General features: G+C 36.8%; 1 protein-coding gene and 1 long non-coding RNA gene across 2 annotated transcripts; one reads left to right on the forward strand and one right to left on the reverse strand.

Annotated features, from left to right (window-relative positions):
* Positions 1 to 222: 222 nt before the first annotated feature.
* On the reverse strand, positions 223 to 19473 carry LOC100376465 (uncharacterized). The gene is made up of 5 exons (XM_085496785.1): positions 19268 to 19473; positions 11225 to 11358; positions 9628 to 11111; positions 9438 to 9531; positions 223 to 9026 (listed from the first exon to the last, which is right to left on the reverse strand). Exons 1-5 carry the CDS (start codon positions 19456 to 19458, stop codon positions 3406 to 3408), a joined length of 7524 nt encoding a protein of 2507 aa, XP_085352911.1. The 5' UTR covers positions 19459 to 19473; the 3' UTR covers positions 223 to 3405.
* On the forward strand, positions 13389 to 14341 carry LOC144349041 (uncharacterized). The gene is made up of 2 exons (XR_013419901.2): positions 13389 to 13492; positions 14310 to 14341. It is a non-coding gene; the product is annotated as an uncharacterized LOC144349041 (long non-coding RNA).
* Positions 19474 to 20442: the final 969 nt, after the last annotated feature.

The following is a 20442-nucleotide window of genomic DNA, read 5'->3' on the forward strand; positions in this document are numbered from 1 at the left end:
TCTTTAGTGTTTACATACATTGCCATTCAACTGTTTGTGTTTGCATCAGTGAGTAATACTCGTATTTACCTTGTGTGTATAATGTCAATGGTCATATTACATGCACTTTGTCTTCATTGATGCTGGGTAGTGATCAATTCATTAAACACCAAATAACATTACATATTTTTTGGCGTGAAACAAGATGACTTGTGTCATAAGCTGAGGACGTATAAACATTAATACATTTTAAAGCTCAATCTGTTTAATAATACATTCAACTCAATGGACTAAATATAACAATTGTTTTATTCACGTGCGAATGCGTTAATTATTTAAAGACTATGATACATAATGTTATACATAAATCAATAACGGATTTTTTCTTTTAAAATCTGCCTCACAAACAAATTCGAATTTTGTAAAATATACTAATGGTTTTCCCGGTTAATATATTTCATATTACCCAGGGAAATTAAATTCATGATATCAATTTGCATGACGACAGACCATATATGTGGCACACTTGTCGCATGGAAAGTCATTAAAAGCATTGTCATATTAACATATTAGAAAGCAATAACAATGAGATTAGCGTCACATTTATATAATCTACAATGGATTTCATGTATTTAGTTCTTGACCAAATGAAATCAATTGGTACCAATTCAGTATACGTTGTTACAATACAATGACCTTTAATCCAGTCAGAAACCATTTGAATCGATAACAGGAATTATTCGTCACCAAACGAGCAGTGTATGACAACAGTGATCGTTTGTGACATGTCCAATATATTTATAAATAAGTTGAATTAATAGGATGCCAATGACATTCCCAGACGTGTTGTACGTGCCAAATATTGACATAAATGTACTAAAATCAGTATAACTACGACTCACTACGTAAGTTGATGCAGATTCAGAAACGACCGGAAGTACACGCATGCGTTGTACAATTATTATTGACATTTTCTGAACATATAAAATTCAATTTTTTGTTAAAAAAATGTTTTGTTTTGTTACATGTTAATTTGAATATGGAAATTATTATACCAAGTATACATCATTTTTAAAATGCCGAACTTTTATTTTCAAGATGATCATTTTCAAAACGCTGTTTGACCGGCGTCAAAATAATGAAAAATCATAATGATTTCCTGTCACTTATACTAATCATACCACGAATTGTGTAAACAATTACACTCAGTTCATGTGTGAAAATTACAATCATGATACAATATTTTCAATCAAGGTTCTGAAACAGTATTTCCGATTAGACAAGTTTAAAAAGATGATGTATAAAGATTTCAACACAATGTACATATCACAATAACATGAACATAGTGGTAGTATGGAAGTTAATGTGCTACATGAGATGAGAAGATCAGCCTATGTCTAGAATTCAATAGTTGAAACTTAATGGTGATTGTTCACAACACACACAAAGGCTTGTAAGAATAATATTGTGGGATACAGTAAGTGATCTTCCTTAAAACTGAACATTGCATGAGAAATTAAGTCTACCAATGTGTCATACATATTGACCCATTGAGCGCAATTTCCTCCGCTCAAATTGGGTTAAATTTGTTTTCTGTAATTTTCACGGAAATAAACCTTAATTTTGAACCACACAAACAAAATGTCACATTACGTCTAGTTTTTGATGAAACAAATTCGGATTTTATGTGCAAAAGATCAGACTAACCAACTATTTTGGTGATTGTTCCTCAACTCAAGAAATTAAAAGAGATTATACAAGACATGTTTTTTTCTAAAACACTGTGGGAAAATTGGAAATGTAAATGCACATATGGTTTGATTTCATATTCACAAAACAATAAATTGTTTCAGTTAATTGTAAAAACGTAATGCGGCAGGCGACCTTTTGTTATCTACGGTCAAACACCTGCCCTCCCAATATTCTAAATCTACTGTTGTCTATACATAACCCATATACGGATGCTACTTTTAGTCTTCTGTGACTATTTCAGACACATGTATTCTGAAGTATGACGGCAGTTAACAAAATAGTAGTTATATTAAATGTAAAGAAGTGCGAAATTTCGAAAACATTGCACTGATGTTGATTGTACAATATACTGTTAAATGACAATAATGCGAAATCTCGATAACATGTGATACAATGTTTACATACGCAGTTGTAATATAATATAATTATCTGTTATCTACATAATAACACAAATGATTTTGATTACTTAGAAAAAATAATTGGGTATACGTTGCTGGCTATACATTAGTATTAGATCATGCCATGATCAATTAATGATTTATAAATAAAATTTACAAAGACCATACTGTTCAAAGACAAATACAATATACATCACGCGTATTGACAAGCATTCGTTTCAAGTTTTAATTCAAAATTGATTCAACTTGTACATCTTGTAGCGAAAATGCACTAAGTTCAATGATTTGTGGAAACAGATCTGAGGGTTTTTAAAATGTGGTATATATATATAATATTGCCAGAGCTTTTAATCTGCCAAACATTTTGAATAAGTGCATTCATCTCTTGTTAATATTGTCATGAGGTGTAACCGAACATGTACTCATATAAAAACATACAATGAAAAGAACTTAGTCTGTGTCGTGTCATGTCATAACTTGTTTATAATGGTATACCAGGAGTCGAATGCAATATTGTGAGCAGTGATGTTATCGTCCACAATACCGTCTGTGTGACAATACATTGCTGCAGATGAACGAGTGATCAACCAGGTCATACATAAAAACAAAATAAACTCAACAACTGACAACTCTAGAGTCCTGGTAATAGGTTAATAGCAGAATAAAGTAAAATAAGGTAATGTTGTTCAGCCACTCATTACTGATGATTCTATTAACAATGCAAATAAGCCGAGTTTGCATGATGAGAAATTTAATTGAATTCAACAATTTATTGAAACTGAATTTTCAGTCATTGCTAGAAGGTCGATAAAGACATTGTAATATAAATATGGGTTTTTGTTTGAATGCACATTGGCAAGATTATCCGAATCTAATCTTAGTGTGTGTGAAATACACACCTAGACTATCACGCTGACTATCTCCTTCAACCATTTTTTCACTTGTAGAGTGAATATCAGGCCATGATAGCAACAAACACAGTTTGTAAACTTTGTAGTAAAAACTGTCAATGACAGTGTGGCTAGTATTCAGTCTCTGCTAAGCATATATATAAGAAAAGATTGACATAACTGTTATGCAGTGAATATCGAGTGATGCTGAAGCTTCTGGTCCAAATCAGTAGATAAGATAATCTAACACTTGCTGGAAGTTTGTGATATTATGTTTTCCACCAGGTAGAGCAATTCGTATCATCATTGCATAGTGTGAAAATCTCTCAGTAAACAACAAACAGATCAATACAAGTACATGACAACACTTCAAAATGTTCTATCTCCTAATATAACAACAGATCAGATTCATGACCACTTTGAACTGCAGCATTATGTTTCATGTTTCCACTGCATTCAAATATCTCTTTGAGCAACCTAGGTGTAGATGTCAAAAGAAAGTGATGTTTCCCAGGGAGAGTGATTTTCTTGAATTTTGACTCTTGGTTTATTTCTTTTTGCCAATCATCCACCATGTATGGCTTGATAAACTCGTCTTTACTGCCTGCAAAAACAGTCAGATCACACGGCAGCTGTGTTACGTGTGCACATTTGTACAATTTGCAAATTTCCAGTCCTGCTTCAAAACATGGCAGTAGTCTTGCCAGTACAGCTGAGTTGTTTAATACAGCATCATCTATGAATTTGAATGCTCCATATTCTCGTAACATGTTTGAGATATTGGATGAGGTGTATAGAGCTGCGAATGGAATATTGTAATCATTGGGATGTGGATATGGCATTGATGGAGCATACCAGCCACCGACAAACAGCTGGACTGGACACATACCATAGTTAGCAAATATGTAGTGTGCTACTTCAAATGCAATCAAACTTCCAAGACTATGGCCATAAAAGATATGCTTCCCTGTCAAGAGTATTGGCTGTAGTTGATCACCAATAAGTGAAACCAGACTTTGTAACTGCTTTGTAGGTTTCTCGCTTTCTCGGCCCTCCCATCCTGGGGGCTGGACAACTACTGTCTGAATACCATGTTTATGCAATGATTGGTACCAATGCTTGAATACGGAAGTTCCTCCACCATTAGGTGGGAAACATACTAGCTGCGAATGACATTTCTGAAGTGGCCCATCAATTGCAAACAGCTTGGGAACACTGTGTTCTTGAATTGTCACTTGCGTATTATTTCCTGAGCTGCTGCTCTCAATCACCTTATAATAAATTTCTTCACTTAATCTATTTATTGTAATTTGGTCATTCAAAAGCTCAACTGGCTGAAGTAAGACACCAAACAGATTTGTTAATACAGAACTCATTTCTGCTGACATCATAGAATCAAGACCAAGTGTAAAAGGCGAAACATCAGTTTGCACCTCCCCTGATATTCCAAGAACTCGTCTCAAATAATCACAAACATGTTCTTCTATTATTCTGATGGCTGATGATAGATCTTCTGAACGAATTTTGTTCACCACAGTATCATTAGAATCTTCTAAGTATTTGTCTTCAATTGTGATTAGCTTTTTAAAGATAGAAAATAGACCAGGATCCTCTTTCATGTGACTGGTGACCATGTGTTTATTCATATTGTAGTATTTCTTCTTATTGTACATGGATGTAATTCCTAGCGCTGTGCATTTTGACTTGATCATGCAACCAAGGACATAGAGGAGTTGTGCAGGTGACATACTCTTCACTCCTTTTGCATCCCATATAGCAACATACCCCTTTCTGGCAGCAAACCCGGTTGAATTGATAACCCCTGCATGCAGAACAGTGGCTGGTAGACCTTGACTCTTTCTCAGCTGACTCAGACTAGTTAAGAACATGTTTGCAGAACAGTAGCTAGCTTGGCCTGAGTTTCCAATAAGTGCAATAATTGATGATATCATGACAAAATATTTGATTGGGAATTCAAACTGCTTGATGAGTTGATGTAGAAGAAGAGCACCATAGGCTTTTGCCGCCATCACTGAATTCCACTCTTTCTCAGTAATATCCTTGAGTAGGTTGTCGTGGAAAACTACTGCACAATGGAATATTCCTTCCAATGCTGGTATTGTTCCATTTTCTTTAATCTTGGCAAAGGCGTTTTTTAGTGAATGTCTGTTTGTGACATCAACTCTCATTGGTAGTATATTGATATTTGTTCTCTTCTTTATTATATCAAATTTGTGTAGAACTTCTACATCTGGTGCACTTCTTGAGAATGTAATGATATAACCAGCTCCACTATTGGCAAGCCATTCCACCATCTCTAATCCAAAACCTTTGTTTCCACCCGTAATCAAATAAGATGCTCTGGGATTGAACCTGATATCACCATCATCCATATCAAACAAAACAGGAATTTCAACCTTATCAACTGATACAACTGTCATATTCAACTCAACTTTCCTTAATGCAGAAACTTCAGATAACAACTTGGTAGGTGATTCTGACTCGCATCTAGATGATACATCATCATGGCGAAGGAGAAAATGCATGAGTTCTAGCATCTTTTCTTGAAAGATCACACGCCCTCGTGCCCGACTATGAAACATTCCAAAATCTAGACTCAGTACTTGTATATTAGGTGGAAACTTTACCAAATTTCTTTCATGGAAGAAAAGGATTTTTCCGAATGGATTCAATTTAGAACATATCAGGCTAATTTGCTCTTGCTTCAGATCCTCGCCTAGTCTCAAAATTATAAGATCAAAATTGTCAACCTGACTGATAGGAAGCACACTTTCACCTCCATTCACAAGGGCACTTGTTTCTCTTCCCAACTTTATGTTGGTCAGTCTTTGCACACCCAGTAATTTCCCTATTTTTGTTATTACTGTTTCATACTCATCAACCTCATCATTTACACACATCAATATTGTAGATTGTTCATGTACTTGGGCAATATGCGTCAATGCAAGGTATGGTAGCAGTTGTTTTCTAGCAATATGAACAGCGTCTACAAACGATATTCCGTCTGGTATCTTGCAAATGTAATCCTCATTAATGAGTATTGTAGATGACAAACAGTCTACCAAGCCAATCACTTTTTCGTCAGACACATGAGCTAATACATTCTTGCCCTTCTTTGTTATTTTTCCAGCGAATACACTAAAACTACTGCCTTCTAATGATGATTCATCATCGGCTATGAGTGGCATAAATGCTTCAACTTTTATCTTGACTTTGCCTGCCTGCACATCACCAAATGCGGTTGATTCGTGTCTAAATTGGAATCGAGCATCACTCATTTCCATCCTCCATTTATCTACTGTTACTCTACCAGTGAAAGTTAAATTTGGTTCAACTAGCAGTCTTGGTGCATGTACGTCATACACTATGTCTGTTTCAGGTGTGTGCCCAAATTCTGTACTTCTCAAAGGTCTGAGAGCAATCTGATTTTCAAAAGGTATTGGTCTTTGGATTATATTTGATACATCTTCTGCTAGTTTCGAAGCATCGTAGTGCAATGGAAGGTCAACTGTTTTGACTGGAAACTCTGGATCCTCATGCATAATTGTTATACCTACTGCTTGAACTCCAACATTTAAAGGTATAGTTTCTTCATATTCAACAACAGCTTGAGAACAGCGTGTCAACAACCACAACGTTGGTATAGGCCATACTTTAAGTTGGTTAAGCATACTGTATACCTTTATAGCAAGCAATCCTCCAACAGACTGGGTACGTGTGAAACTGCTGAAGGAATTTAGTGAGTTCACATCTTGGTTAACATCCAGCGATGATGTTATGACAATATCAGTTGGCATAAAAACATTAATGGCCTTCTTCAATTCAATGTCCCATTCCTTTCTGTCTGGAGTGTATGATGAAGTAATCTTTACTTTAACTTTATTTGACTTGAGCATAACTTTCAACCATTGGGAAAAACCTTGCAGATCAGGGACAACCAGAACAGCTTTTGCTTCATTATTGGGAGGTAATGTTACATTTTCTATAGCTGCCTTATCGGATTGTAGGTTTTCTGTGAGCCCTTCTTCTCTTATGTGTTTGACAGGAGTGACTTCAGTAGAAGAAAGTTTCTGCCAGCATACCGACCACAGCCGAAGCTGTTCTGTTGAAGTTAAAATCTTTGCAAATTTCAAATGGTTCATAAAGCAGAACACTTTGCCATTTATTGCATCAGTCATTACAGCTTTGCAAACATATTCATCCTGGTCTTTTTTATCTACTTCAATGTGACAGATTATTGAATTAGGTACCATTCCCTTGAATTTCATCTCTCGAATTGAGTGTGGTACACCAAACACTGGATCAAATGTTATTCCATTATCATCTGCGTCATTTTTATCTTTGGCCAGTTGGATAACTGCAAATGTCTGAAATACTGCATCCATGTAGGCAGGATGGAATATGTACTTCTTACCCTCTCTCTTTACAGCTGCAGATCTCTCAGCAAAGAGCAGTACCTCTGAAAAATCAGCATTGTGTAGAACGCTGTTAACAGAGTGGAAAGAATCTCCCAAGTTAAATCCACTTTGAGCAGCTTTCAAATAGAATTCATCGTGAGAAATCATCTGTTGACATCTGGATCTAACTTGCTGAAAATCACACTTTGAAAGATGCCAAGTGTTGGGTGAATTACTATCACAATTATCCAGCATCAATTTGATATCACCTGTTGCATGCAATGTCCATTGATTCTTATTCTTATCTCTACTTCTCAGTGAAAACCTTGAAAGCTCTCCGTCTTTTTCCAATGTAGTTTCAAGTATTGCACTTGTAGCTGGTGCATATAGGAATCTTTTGAAAGCTAAATTCTCCAGATGTATCTCTGTATCATCAGTAGTCATAGACCTGGATGCTGCTAATGCAGTTTCAACATATGCAGTTGCTGGCAAAATAACATTACCTTGGGCAATATGATCATTCATCCATGGAAGAACAACTTGAGAAATCTCAGAATTCCAGACATGGGTCTGAGAGTTGGAAAATGAAGATACTTCTAGTTCTTTGCCAAGTAAAGCATGGTTTTCCATGGGGAATCTGTAAATACTCCTATTGATTTTGGTTTCAACAGTGCAATGTACTCGCTGCCATGGATAAGTTGGGACGTGTACCTGTTCACATTCTCTGGTAAAAAATAATACTTGTAGATCTACCTTGCAGCCATCAACAAAGAGTTTTCCTAGCGCCTGGCACAAATGAATCATGTCATCTGCTAACAACTGTATATCTTTTGGTCTTTTTATTGAATGTGTCACAGAAAACTTACTAGCTTGTGGCTTCTTCATTAGTGCAACTTCATTCATAGGAGGTATTAATGCTGGATGAGGTCCAATTTCAAGGAAAACAGTATATCCTTCATTCAATAGTATTTCAATGGCTGTCTTAAACTTCACTTGGTGTCGTACATTTTTCCACCAGTATTCGGGATCCATGGTATTCTCAGAGGATATGTATTGATTAGTGACTGTTGATAGCATAGGAATAGATTGAGCATTTAGTGCAACATCTCTTTTCTTGTGTTCAAAAAGAAACTCCAACTGCTTTAGAAAAGTCATTTTGATGGTGTCTTGCTGATGACTGTGAAACGCATTATTGACCTTTAAACTTATGCTTTTAATACCGTCTGCCTTCAATTCTTCACTAAATTGCTCAATTGCACTTGTTTTACCTGAAATCACAATTTGCAAAGGACTATTTATGGTAGCAATATCCAATTCATCATTGAGATTACTGCTTGCTAATCGATCTTTTATTTCTTCAATGGAATGTAGTACTGCTAGCATTGTACCAGAACCACTTGTCTTCATCAATTGCTTCCCACGATTATAAATTATACCTACAGCATCTTCTAGTGTTAGCAGGCCAGCTGTGTAAGCTGCTGCTACTTCACCAACACTATGACCAACAATAGCATGTGGATTCACGCCACAAGATCGCCATATTTCAACAAGTCCAATTTGTACTGCGAAAATAGAAGGCTGTGCAATTTCTGTAAAAAAAATAGAAAAATGTCTATGATTATTGGAATCACTACAACGTGCTGTATTTTAGGTCAAAAGTTATATAACAAAAGTTTCCAGAAGTGTTTTAGTATTACATATATGCCTTTAGTAATGACAGCTAACCCACCCTGCCACCTTATAAACCAAGAAACACTGTTTGATGTACTGTTAGTATGTCCGATCAGATTATAATTGAGACATTATTACCCACTAATAAACATAGATTTCTTTTCTAGATTACGTTGTTGAGCTAGTTCTGAGTTGAGTGACTACATCTAATAGTTAGTGTGTTTGTTTAAGTTAGTCTTTGTACTATTATGTTTTACTTTAGGAGATTACCAAGTGTTGTAATTGAATATTTTATTACACTTGGTACAAAAAGTTAACAATGACCTTACCTGTACTGGATATGATATCTGGATCAGTTTCTTGCATAAGCAAGTGTTCAAGTGACCACTTAGCACCACATTTATGAAGAATCATGTCTATTTTCTGCAAATACATAAATACGTGTTTTTGTTAGAACACACAATGAAATCCCAAAGAGCCCAAAACCTTATAAGTATATAGTATTTATTACACATTTACCTTTATTGTATCACGAAAATGAGGAATACAATTCATTAACTGCCGTGACATTCCCCACCACTGAGTACCCATGCCGGAAAATACAAACACTATTGGAGTTCTGACATCACTGGAAATGCCTTCAACACAATTAGGTGATGGTTTACCATCTCGTCGTTTTTTTAGTTCTACAATGGCATCTTCTCTTGTTCTTGCTATTATTGCTATTCTACATGAGTGATGTTGTAACTTCATACTAGTTGTAAATGCAGCATTTATAAAATCGGTGTGGTTTTGTCCAATCTCTTTCTCCAAATAACTAATCCAGTCTGTCACGCTATTCGCTAAGCCTTTTTTTGTTGCAGAAGAAAGAACCAGAAGTACTGGTAAAGATACTTCATCTTCAACTATGGATCTTTTCATTTCCATTTTTCTTGTATTTGACAGTCTCTTGTCATTAGGTGGGTTATATGCTTCAAATACCAGATGGGCATTTGCACCCCCAAACCCAAAAGAACTGCACCCTGCTAGAAGTTTGGGAGAACTTGGCCAATTTATGACAGATGTTGGCACTTTTATCCCATTTGTCTTAAAGTCAATATTGGGGTTACCTTCTTTAAAGTGTACTACTGGAGGGATCTGTTTGTGCTTCAAACTAAGTGCAACTTTGATGACACCAGCTACACCTGCAGCACCTTCACTGTGGCCAAGGTTCGATTTAACAGACCCAATATAAAGTGGTCGCTTTTCTACTGGCCTCATTTTACCCATGGCTTCCCCTAAAGCATTGGCTTCAGTAGTGTCTCCAACTTGAGTTCCAGTACCATGTGCTTCAATATATTGTACATCATGTGGATCTACCATCGCGTGTTTGTAGGCGCTACTAACAAGGCGTTTCTGAGCTTCATAACTAGGATTTGCAATACCAGGGGTACGTCCGTCATTAGTAAGGGCACCTCCTCGAATTACAGCATACACATTATCTCCATCATTGACAGCTTTTTCCAAGGGTTTGAGAAACACCATACCAGCACCTTCACTCCGGCAATACCCATCAGCTGAAGCATCAAAGCTCTTACATTTCCCGTCTGGTGATAACATACCAGCTTGACAAAATCCTATACTAGTTCCAGCTTGGAGGATTAAATTCACTCCCCCAGCAATGGCCATTTCACAGTCACCATTTCTAATAGCTTCACATGCAAGATGTATAGAGTAAAGTGATGATGAACAAGCTGTATCTACAGTAAAGCTTGGTCCTTTGAAGTCAAATTCATATGAGATTCTGTTAGATGGCATGCATGAGTTGGTACCTGAGTTTGTATACTGGGTAATGTTGTCAAATGGATATAAAGACATTGATGTATATTCATTGGCAGTCGAGCCAACATACACGCCTGTATTCGACCCCCGTATTGAAGACGGTTTTATTCCAGCATCCTCCAGTGTTTCCCAAACCACTTCAAGAAGAATTCTCACTTGAGGATCCAAGTGATTTGCTTCATCTGAAAGATGAAATAAATAGTCATTGTTGTAATAATGTATTACTTAAGTCCTCCCAACAATACTTGGATAATTCTTGAAACTACAGCCAACACTTGAAAATTAAAATGTATACCTGGTGGGATCTTGAAGAACTGTCTGTCAAAGGTGTAAACATCTTGTGTTAGGTATCCACCACATTTGTTGTACATCTTACCCAGGGTTTTCTTGTCTGGTCCCCCAGGATAGATAAAAAATGACGTATCTAGTCTGAAATAAAAAAGACACAAAATAGGTAGGATGTAGTGTTATTTATATATTGATCAATTGTACAATAAAACTATCAGCAGCCATCTTCTTGTCTTTTTTGTAATTGTGATTATTACAGCTGAGGGTGTAGGGTACATGATGTCAGAAATGACAATTCAGTGTCAATGAAATAGTCCCCGTCATGTTTTTAGTGACTTAGTCAAACAATGGAAGACATGGTCAGATTATGTGCATGAAACAGGTATAATGACTAAGTTTGAATGAAATGTCCAAATGTAGATTTTAGGGACAATTAATGGCTGTCAGTTGAAGGTCAACAAAATAAAACAAAGCGATATTCACATGTATCATGACTTGTGATGTACCAACTTTGAAAAAAAAAATTAACCAAAGTCCCTCTATCCCCGGTCTGGAAGCGGTCATTGTATTTGGTGTGAATTGGCCTCCTTCCCTGGCAAAGGCGCGTTGCGGGTATTCGCAAAGCATTGTCACGTGATCAGAATACAGTCTCACTATCTTTAACATCGTCAGTGCTATGTGTTTTTTACAACTTGGTTGTTTATTCCAAAATTCGAGCTTTTTCACATAATTGTTTAATCAGAATATCTGTATTAGGTCATATTTTAGCCGATGAGTTCTTTATTTTATCTATTTTACAAGCAGCGACACATTTTCGCAACAAATTTTCATAACTTTACCCAAAAATTTTTGAGGTAATTGAAATGAACTCATCGGCGCGAAACCAATATTTGTCTTCGATTTTTACATTTTCTGATCGAAACATATCATTAAAAATTGGTGGGCTGATTTTTCATTTGTCACACCGCATTATTAATGTTAAATTGGGCGATTTTGTATGAATGCTCTTTTCGATCATAAACGCAAATGGCGTATCGAAATCAGACAATTTTGTGAGGCCATCGTCGTCTGCTCAGTACGCTAAAACGCGTTCGGTAGAAGCGTTCCATCCAGTGCGCACGCTTCTAGATTCCGCGAGTTATGCTGCTGTCCTGGTGGTCTCCCGACTAGTTTGCCCTATCTGTCAATAAAGTGAGCTTAAGCGAGGGTGATTTATTCAAGCAAATGCAATGACTGCGATGACCAAAATTGGGGTACATGTATGTCTACGAGTACAGAGAGATGGCCCAATATTCACAAGAAACCCTTGATTCCTCAAATATACCGTTGTAAAACTGACTCGACAGCGTCCGGAATTGGTGCGAAAACCACCATCTTGAACACTGCTCTAGAGCGCTGGGACGCTGCCACGCTTCACTGCTCGTGCGACAGCATTCACGCCCACATGTAGTAATATGCAAATGAATTTCGCCACCACAGTTCAATATCAACAGTTCGTTCGTCTTTTTATCCCAAAACCGTATATTGCGAAAATGCAGGGGAAAATAGAAAAAAAAACCTGAGTAAATGCAACAAAACAATTTTAGAAATGACAGAAACCTGGGGTTAAACATGAACATTAGTATTGTCCCCAGTTTCAGCTTGTGTAATCATCCGTTACTATGGAAATGTCCAGGCCAAAACCTAAATCCAACGCTACAAGCTACGAAATATGAAGCATTAGATTTTAACCCAGTCTGAAACGGCTAGTACATAATTGGGCCTCTACATGGGTAAAAAACGAAGTGCGAAGTACCCGTTTTAAAAGTTGTAAAAATCGAAGTGATGCTTTTTAAAAACTGTAAAAAACGAAGTGAAAATCTTATAAAAATTGTAAAAGTGACCTGTTTGAGTTATAGAAAGTGAATATCGATGTGATTATTTTATAAAATTAGGAAACTGAAGTGATTTTTTTATAAATATGGAAGCGAGACACATATCATACATGGCATACATTGCCGAACATCGCCGGTTTCGCCGAATCTTGCGCAACAGAATCTGGCTTGGTAATAAAAGGGACTAAAAGCGTAATATGTTACCCACATCTTTATTCGCTTGTCAAATGACGGTCAAGTACCCTACACCAATCAGAATGCATGTAATGAAGATATCTAGCTCTGACATCTATCGCGATTGCGCATGTCTGTTAAGTCTAAAACGGAACAATTTTGCAGACGAGCTGGTTCGCAGAACGACTGACGAGCACTGACAGTACTGCATGACTACGCATAAAAAGGTTAGTTTACTGATTTTGTTTACCCCTTTTGCTGTTTATTTCCTCAGCCATGTGTTGGTCTGTGAAACTGGACAGGGCCTGTGATTTGGCAAATCGGGCGGGAGAAAAATCGATCGCCTGACCAAAAAAAAAAACACTGCTTTAACGGTCTTTAAAAACAAATATGCCTAACGTTTATGGCACAAATGATTACGGTTGTTCCCCACTGTTTATTCGAGCTCACTGGCGACATCATCCATGGGCAACATGACTGCCCCACATGGCCGATGCATGAATGATGGAGAGGTGAAAAGCAAAACTGCCTGCTATCCATGTTGTACGAATCACCCACTGTGATTGGTCGTTATTTTCGTCCTTGGCATCACAGAACGAATCAGGTTTCATGTTACACGGTTACATTACAGTTTGCAGACATCCCAAGTGACCTGCTAATTTGCCTAATATAAGTGTTTGGATTTCCTCGAAAATATGGTTAGGTAGGTTAACCGAAAACAAACATTTTTTTTTTTTTTGCCTTGTGCATTACATATGGTTGAGGGAAAGTTAGGGGGTCTTTTGAGGCAAACATTGAGGTGAAAATGATGTTTTGTCTCCTATTTGGATATGCATGTACTAACTAAGACAACTTATTTACACATTCAGGTGATGTTTTGTGATGATCTGTCCACATTTAGGTGGTATTTTTCAGCCACCAAATATTTATTTCAGTCAACAAGAGCGTGAAAATTATGTTTTGCATAAGGAGTGTATTAAAAGTTTCTCAATATTGGACAGGGGACTGTAACATTATATTAATACATAAAATGTGTAATTTCAGGCTACGTGTGGATGAAGAAAATAACCAAAGAAGTAGAAGGAAGAAAAAAGAAAAACTCCACCACCATAGGAGTCACAAGCACAGCCAGCACAGATCAAGGTCCCCACTTGCAAGCCATAAAATACAGCTGTAGAAGCGGAAACATTGTGTCCCTATTGTGCTACATATTGTCTGTCCAATAACCAGTTATTTACATTTTGTGGCCATTTGTAGATTATATTTTGAATAGGTGGTTCCAAAGTTTTAAGGTAGCGAGAGGGGAAACACAAGTTATAGTTTAATTGAGATTAGGACTTTCCTCGCCAGTTACTGAGCATGCAGTTATAGCGATATTTAAGTTTTCGGAAAGCTGAGATATTTAATAATACGGAATATGTATGTTTCGTGTTAAAATTTGGTCAGGGGATTAAGTTACGATCGTTGCTCGGTGTTCCTTTTTTCTATGTTTCTGATCTTTTCACTGTTGCTTGATAAGATAATGATCTTTGAAAATGCGTCTTGGAATTTTTATGTGCCTTATAGTTCTGGAGATATAGTTCGTTGAACTTTATAGACTAAATTTTATGAACGTCTCCATGTTCTCGTGGCCGTAACTCAACGTAAACGGCTCACATCAACGTCCATGAGACATCATATTTTAGCCCATTTTGTGGCGAATAGATTGTGTAATTTGTACATCGTTATCATAAAGAAAAGCGTTAAAAGAAGACATCTTCAATAGTTATGATAGTCAAAAAATTTGTTTCCGTAAAAACTCAATAAAACGTTTCTTCAAATTTGGCCACTTATAAACAGCTAATTAATTACCAAATGTCTACCATTCCCATCATACTTTATAAATATACCACAAGGAGCCCAGGAACTATAATCATCTGTAATACATAGTCTCTATGAGCGGGGGGGGGGGGTATCGGCTGGTATCTAGTGTAAGAAATAGACAAGGGATGAAGGCTCCAGTCAGCTCACATTTTTTAAACTCGAAAAAACAGACGAAAAGAATGAAAAGTAAAATATAAAAAAAATACCAGGTTGAAGAATATTAGTTGCTTCTTCAAATTTCGCCAAAGCCCTACCTACATTTTACCGATATCTGCAGAATAAATCAAGAAAACTACACAAATTTACTCCATTTAGGAATTCCTAACGGTTTGCCCGAACGCACGGCACAGTTGGAGGCGTGGCCTGTTCAGCATTTGTCAACAACCAATCACAAGACTGGTTACGAACCACATCGAGGTCACGACTCAGTTAGCCTTGCTCAACTGGTTCGTAACCAGTCTTGTGATTGGTTGTTGACAAATCTGAACAGGCCACGCCTCCAACGGTGTCGTGCGTACAGACTTACCGTTAGGAATTCCTAAATGGAGTCAATTTGTGTAGTTTTCTTGATTTATTCTGCAGATATCGGTAAAATGTGGGCTTTGTAAGGCTTTGGCGAAATTCGAAGGAGCAACTAATATTCTTCAACCTGGTATTTTTTTTAGATTTTATTTTTTATTTTTTTCGTCTGTTTTTTCGAGTTTAAAAAATGTGAGCTGGCTGGAGCCTTCATCCCTTGTCTATTTCTTACACTAGATACCAGCCGATAACCCCCCCCCCCCGCTCATAGAGACTGTGTATTACAGTTGATTATAGTTCCTGGGCTCCCTGTGAATATACAAGTATCAGATCTGCGAGGACAGTTATATCGTGAAAACATGGTTGGTTGTTTCTTAAAGAGTGACAAAACTTAGCAGTTTCATCGAAAGTGGGTGCTAACTTGAACAAGATGGCGTACCGCGCAATTAATTTATTCAAGCCCCTTTGTTATGTTGAACAGCGTCAACAGTACAATCGGTTCTTTAAACACAGGGCGGGCCATCTTGACAGCATATATTTACTTACGGGATATACATGCCTTCAAGTACAGATATGTTTGCATTACTTTCTGCCTATGGAGAGTGTACCGTTATCGGATTCGTTATAATCAATTATCTCTAAGTCAGCACTGTTTTTCCCTCCCGATGAAAAACGAAATGTAGCGTTGGCCATGCTCACAGAGAACCACGAGCGGGATGGTATTGAAGAGTGGTTCCAGACAGAGGAGGCGGTAATTCCATGTAACTACTAAATTTACGCATTGCGCGACGACCCTTTCCTATGCCATGAGCTGCGATCACCAACTTACGGTTTACATTGAAAGAAATGTCCACTCCTTTTCGACGCCGGAAAAATGTCAGTCGTAGAGTTGCATTTTGGATTCATGCACTTATAGTAAAAATGACTCTTCCAGCCATGGCGGATGTTCGTGTTTTCTGCCAAAACGACAGTCCCCTTTTTTCAATAACGACACATCAATATATCACTGCCAATTTTATTTACAGACTGCAATTCTATCATTAACCAGCGTCTGTATCCAGGATTTCCATCTCGACGCCGTCGTTGTCTGAACTGTCGGTGTCACCGTGCCAATCACTCAGAACTTTTGTTGTAACTGTCGATAGGCTCGTCTTCAAACCACTCTGCGGGCTGACTATAATATGAGCCCAGGTCACTTACATTTAACGACGTCAGACATTTTTCGGCAGCCAGGTTTTGTATTTTTAAGAACTCCTTCCCATGATTATATTATGTTATTGAAACACAGAGAAAAGCTTAAAATTCTATAGCCTAATGTTTGTTTGTGCTTCGATCGCGATCGCGTAACTGACACTATAGATTACACAGGATATAATAAAGCTGGATGGTCAACAAATCAGTATGCAAATTAAATCCTGTGTCTTTAGTCTGCTACTCAACATGATATGTAAATGTATGGAGGACATGTTTACTACCAACTACATTTTTTATGAATAAACTGAAATTACGCACCAAATGCATCGCGCACAGTAAATTTGGACCAAAGATAAAGAAAGTACACAATATAATGTTTCATAATCCGAATTTTTTTGAAAAATGTTTTTTTTTTCTAGTTTTTCCCCCTCTCGCTACCTTAAGTACTCCTTGGTGAGCTCAATTACACAAAAAGTTTTGATGATATGTTGTTTTTTTTAAAATTTGGACTTTGAAACATGTATTTTTGGTGTTTTTTTTGTCATTTTTGGTCAAAGTTAATATTTTGGACCTTTGTGAGCTTGATTACATGAAAGGTTTTGATGCAGTGTATTTGAGACTAATATATCTTTTAAAGCCACGTGAGATTCAGACCTGATTAAAATTTGGGCTTTGAAATATGTATTTTTGGTGCGTTTTTGTCATTGTTTGTCGAAATTGATATTTAGGACTTTTGTGAGCTTAATTACAGTAAAAGATTTGATGCAATGTATTTGAGAGTGATAGCTCTTATTGAGCAGCATGAGATGTGCATCTGATTATAAATTGGGCTTTCAAACATGTATATTTGGGGAATATATTGTCAAAAACATTCTTCATTTTGGTCAACCTCAGATACAAATACATGTAGACTACAAATGTAATTCCCTGGGGACACACAATTATAGTTAGGTCAGTTTCAAGTTTCTTCTTCTGTAACACGACTCCAGGGGATTTCTACCTATTTAAGCTTGTCAGGTCACTGAATTAGTTTATTGCACTATCATATTCTTGTTTTGAAATTTATTACAAGTATTAATGATTATTGATAATATTACTTGCCAACTACGACATGGCTATAATAGTGTCCCTATGTTTACAACATTTCATCCTGCTTTAAAACAGAAAGTACCGGTAACATGAAAAATGTTGTTTATGTAACAATTATGAAGAATGTTACTAGTCTATTTGCAGGGAAAGATTTTGTCATAATCTGCTTCTCAGTTACCAGTAGTCACACAAATAAAATACATGTAGTCACATATCGTTGGTCCAATCATGAACTCCTGCACATGCATCATGCCCTCAATATGTGATGTATGTGCTAAAGATGACAAAAAATAATATATAGCTGAGTTATGACTGGATGCACAGAAGGTAAATTGTATATGCCGGTTTTTCGACTACCGATAATTCAAATTGGGGACTAACAGAAACAACAGTACAATCTATAGTGCTTTATTAGTATGAAGATTGTTCACCCTGATAACATATGTAATGAAATAAATTGTATCTGAAATGCAAAGTTTCTAGTTACTGAGTAATATTAATTAGTACAATAATTGAATGCTTATATAAAGTGAAGTGAAGAATATTTATGTTATAAAAAATGAAGTGAATTGATTTTTTTTATAAAATGTGAAGAGTGAAGCTGCAGGAATCCATAAAAAGTGAAGTGGGAAAAAGCCATATTATTTTTTACCCATGTGGAGGCCCATAATTATGAATACACCTTCATCGACCCCACGGCACAAATTAAGGCATTCCTCGATCTACTAGTAATTACAAAAACGAAAACGAACTACTACCCCTTGACTGCTACTGTTAGCTTGCCAACTGAATATTTCGATAATTCCAATCATGTGCTATCAACGTTGTGGAAAATGTACAGCTGAAATGGTTTAGACATATATTCTGCGTAAAATATGACCGCGGATCAAGGTAGTTTTGGCGCAACAGAACACTTGTGAACACGTATTGAATTGGTAATAGTCAGTTAGTAAGTGTTTTGTATTCATTCGTGCTTTATTGTTGTCTGATTTGACGTTTTAATTTGGGGGGGTGAGAGAATACATGACTCAAATATTCTGTTTTGTTCATGTGTATTTGAGGTTCGACTATGACCTTTACGTGTTCGAGAATTAAGGTTGCCTGGTAATATACTAGAAAACACAACAGATTAACCCATAGTTACTTTATGTAGTAGGCAGCTTGACTCATCGCCGAACATTCCGGCATCATCAACTGGGGCCAGTTCTATAGGATCGGACCCCTGAACATAAGCATGTAATTATTAAGGAAAATAACACTTTTCAATTGTAGTGTAGTGTACCTTACAATACTATCTACAGCTAGTAACCAGTATAAAGGGAGCCAGTTTGTCTTACCTATCTTCTGTGGGAGGTGTTGTACAGTCGATTTTGTCCGTCAACATTTTCCAGAATTTACTAACGCTGTCGATTCCATTTGCATATCGGCATCCAATTCCAACAATGGCAATTTTTCTGCTCAGTGGTAATGTTGGGTCGTCATCACTGATAACAGGCCGCGCTACCGGTTTACTTTGTAGATTTCCCATACTGATGTCTTTCAATCTGGAATTAAATGTGTAAACACCGGATTTTTACCATACGATACTCAAGTTCCACCCATTTGTGGAGTAACGCAGTTTCACCAGGAAAATTGTCAAGCGTGCGATTACTTTCTTTAGCGGTAGTGTAAACGGCAAAAAAAAAACTTAATGAAAAAGCAGGTTGGAATTATAGAAAACTTACCATAAAATTACGAGTTTATGACTTTAGCAGATTTTGGACAATTGGTGTACGAATCACGTCGAAAAAGACTTCAACGAATTAGACTACGCGAGTATATACTGTAATCTAACCGTCTAGGTGTGGCACACCTTGGTCATGGGTACTTTCCCAGCTAACTGTGGGTCATTGTGTCTGCCACCTGCAAATACTTATGCACGTAGACAAAACTAAAAACACAACTACTTCCTCTTTCTCTTTAGGGCGATATATCATTGACCAACCATGCGTCATACTTACAAGCTCCTTTCAGGTCTTTCACCTGAAAATGAATGTGATAATTATAAAGCGTAATTTAATTGAAGCGCCTCACACACACACACATCTTTCCACAATACAATATACTTCTGTCAGCCGATACAGTAATTGCGATAAACAAAAACTTTAGTATCAGATCGATTTTTAAAACTCCACGGATACAAATCAGACAATTAGATTACCAATTGCCGGAAAATAATTACCAATTTTGATTACAGTAAACAGTACCCGTTGTTTTTTAAGAGATACTATGGGTCAGTGTGCATGCTACCTGTAAATAGCTATTAACACAATACTAACAAAACATGACTACTTTCTCTTTCACCTCTCCCCACGTGACGTAGTTGCATTGACGTATTCTTGAATGTAATTCCTTGGATATAGATAGACAATTTTTTGAGGGCAGCTAATCTTTTTGATTTAATATAATACACAGGTGTGCGTCTTCCTCTCGCAAACCTCGGGCAATGCTAGGAGTTAAGCGGGTTGTATAG

The sequence above is a fragment of the Saccoglossus kowalevskii genome, chromosome 3 (assembly GCF_978046115.1).
Source record: "Saccoglossus kowalevskii chromosome 3, keSacKowa6.1, whole genome shotgun sequence".
Lineage (NCBI taxonomy): Eukaryota > Metazoa > Hemichordata > Enteropneusta > Harrimaniidae > Saccoglossus > Saccoglossus kowalevskii.

Excerpts from the sequence above, each read along its gene's own strand:
- LOC100376465 (XM_085496785.1), bottom strand. The coding sequence starts at position 19,458 with ATGGGAAATCTACAAAGTAAACCGGTAGCGCGGCCTGTTATCAGTGAT. Across the intron at positions 11,359-19,267 it reads ACACCTCCCACAGAAGATAG|ACTAGATACGTCATTTTTTA; the intron begins GTAAGACAAACT and ends TTTTTATTTCAG. Across the intron at positions 9,532-9,627 it reads ATTTTCGTGATACAATAAAG|AAAATAGACATGATTCTTCA; the intron begins GTAAATGTGTAA and ends ATGTATTTGCAG.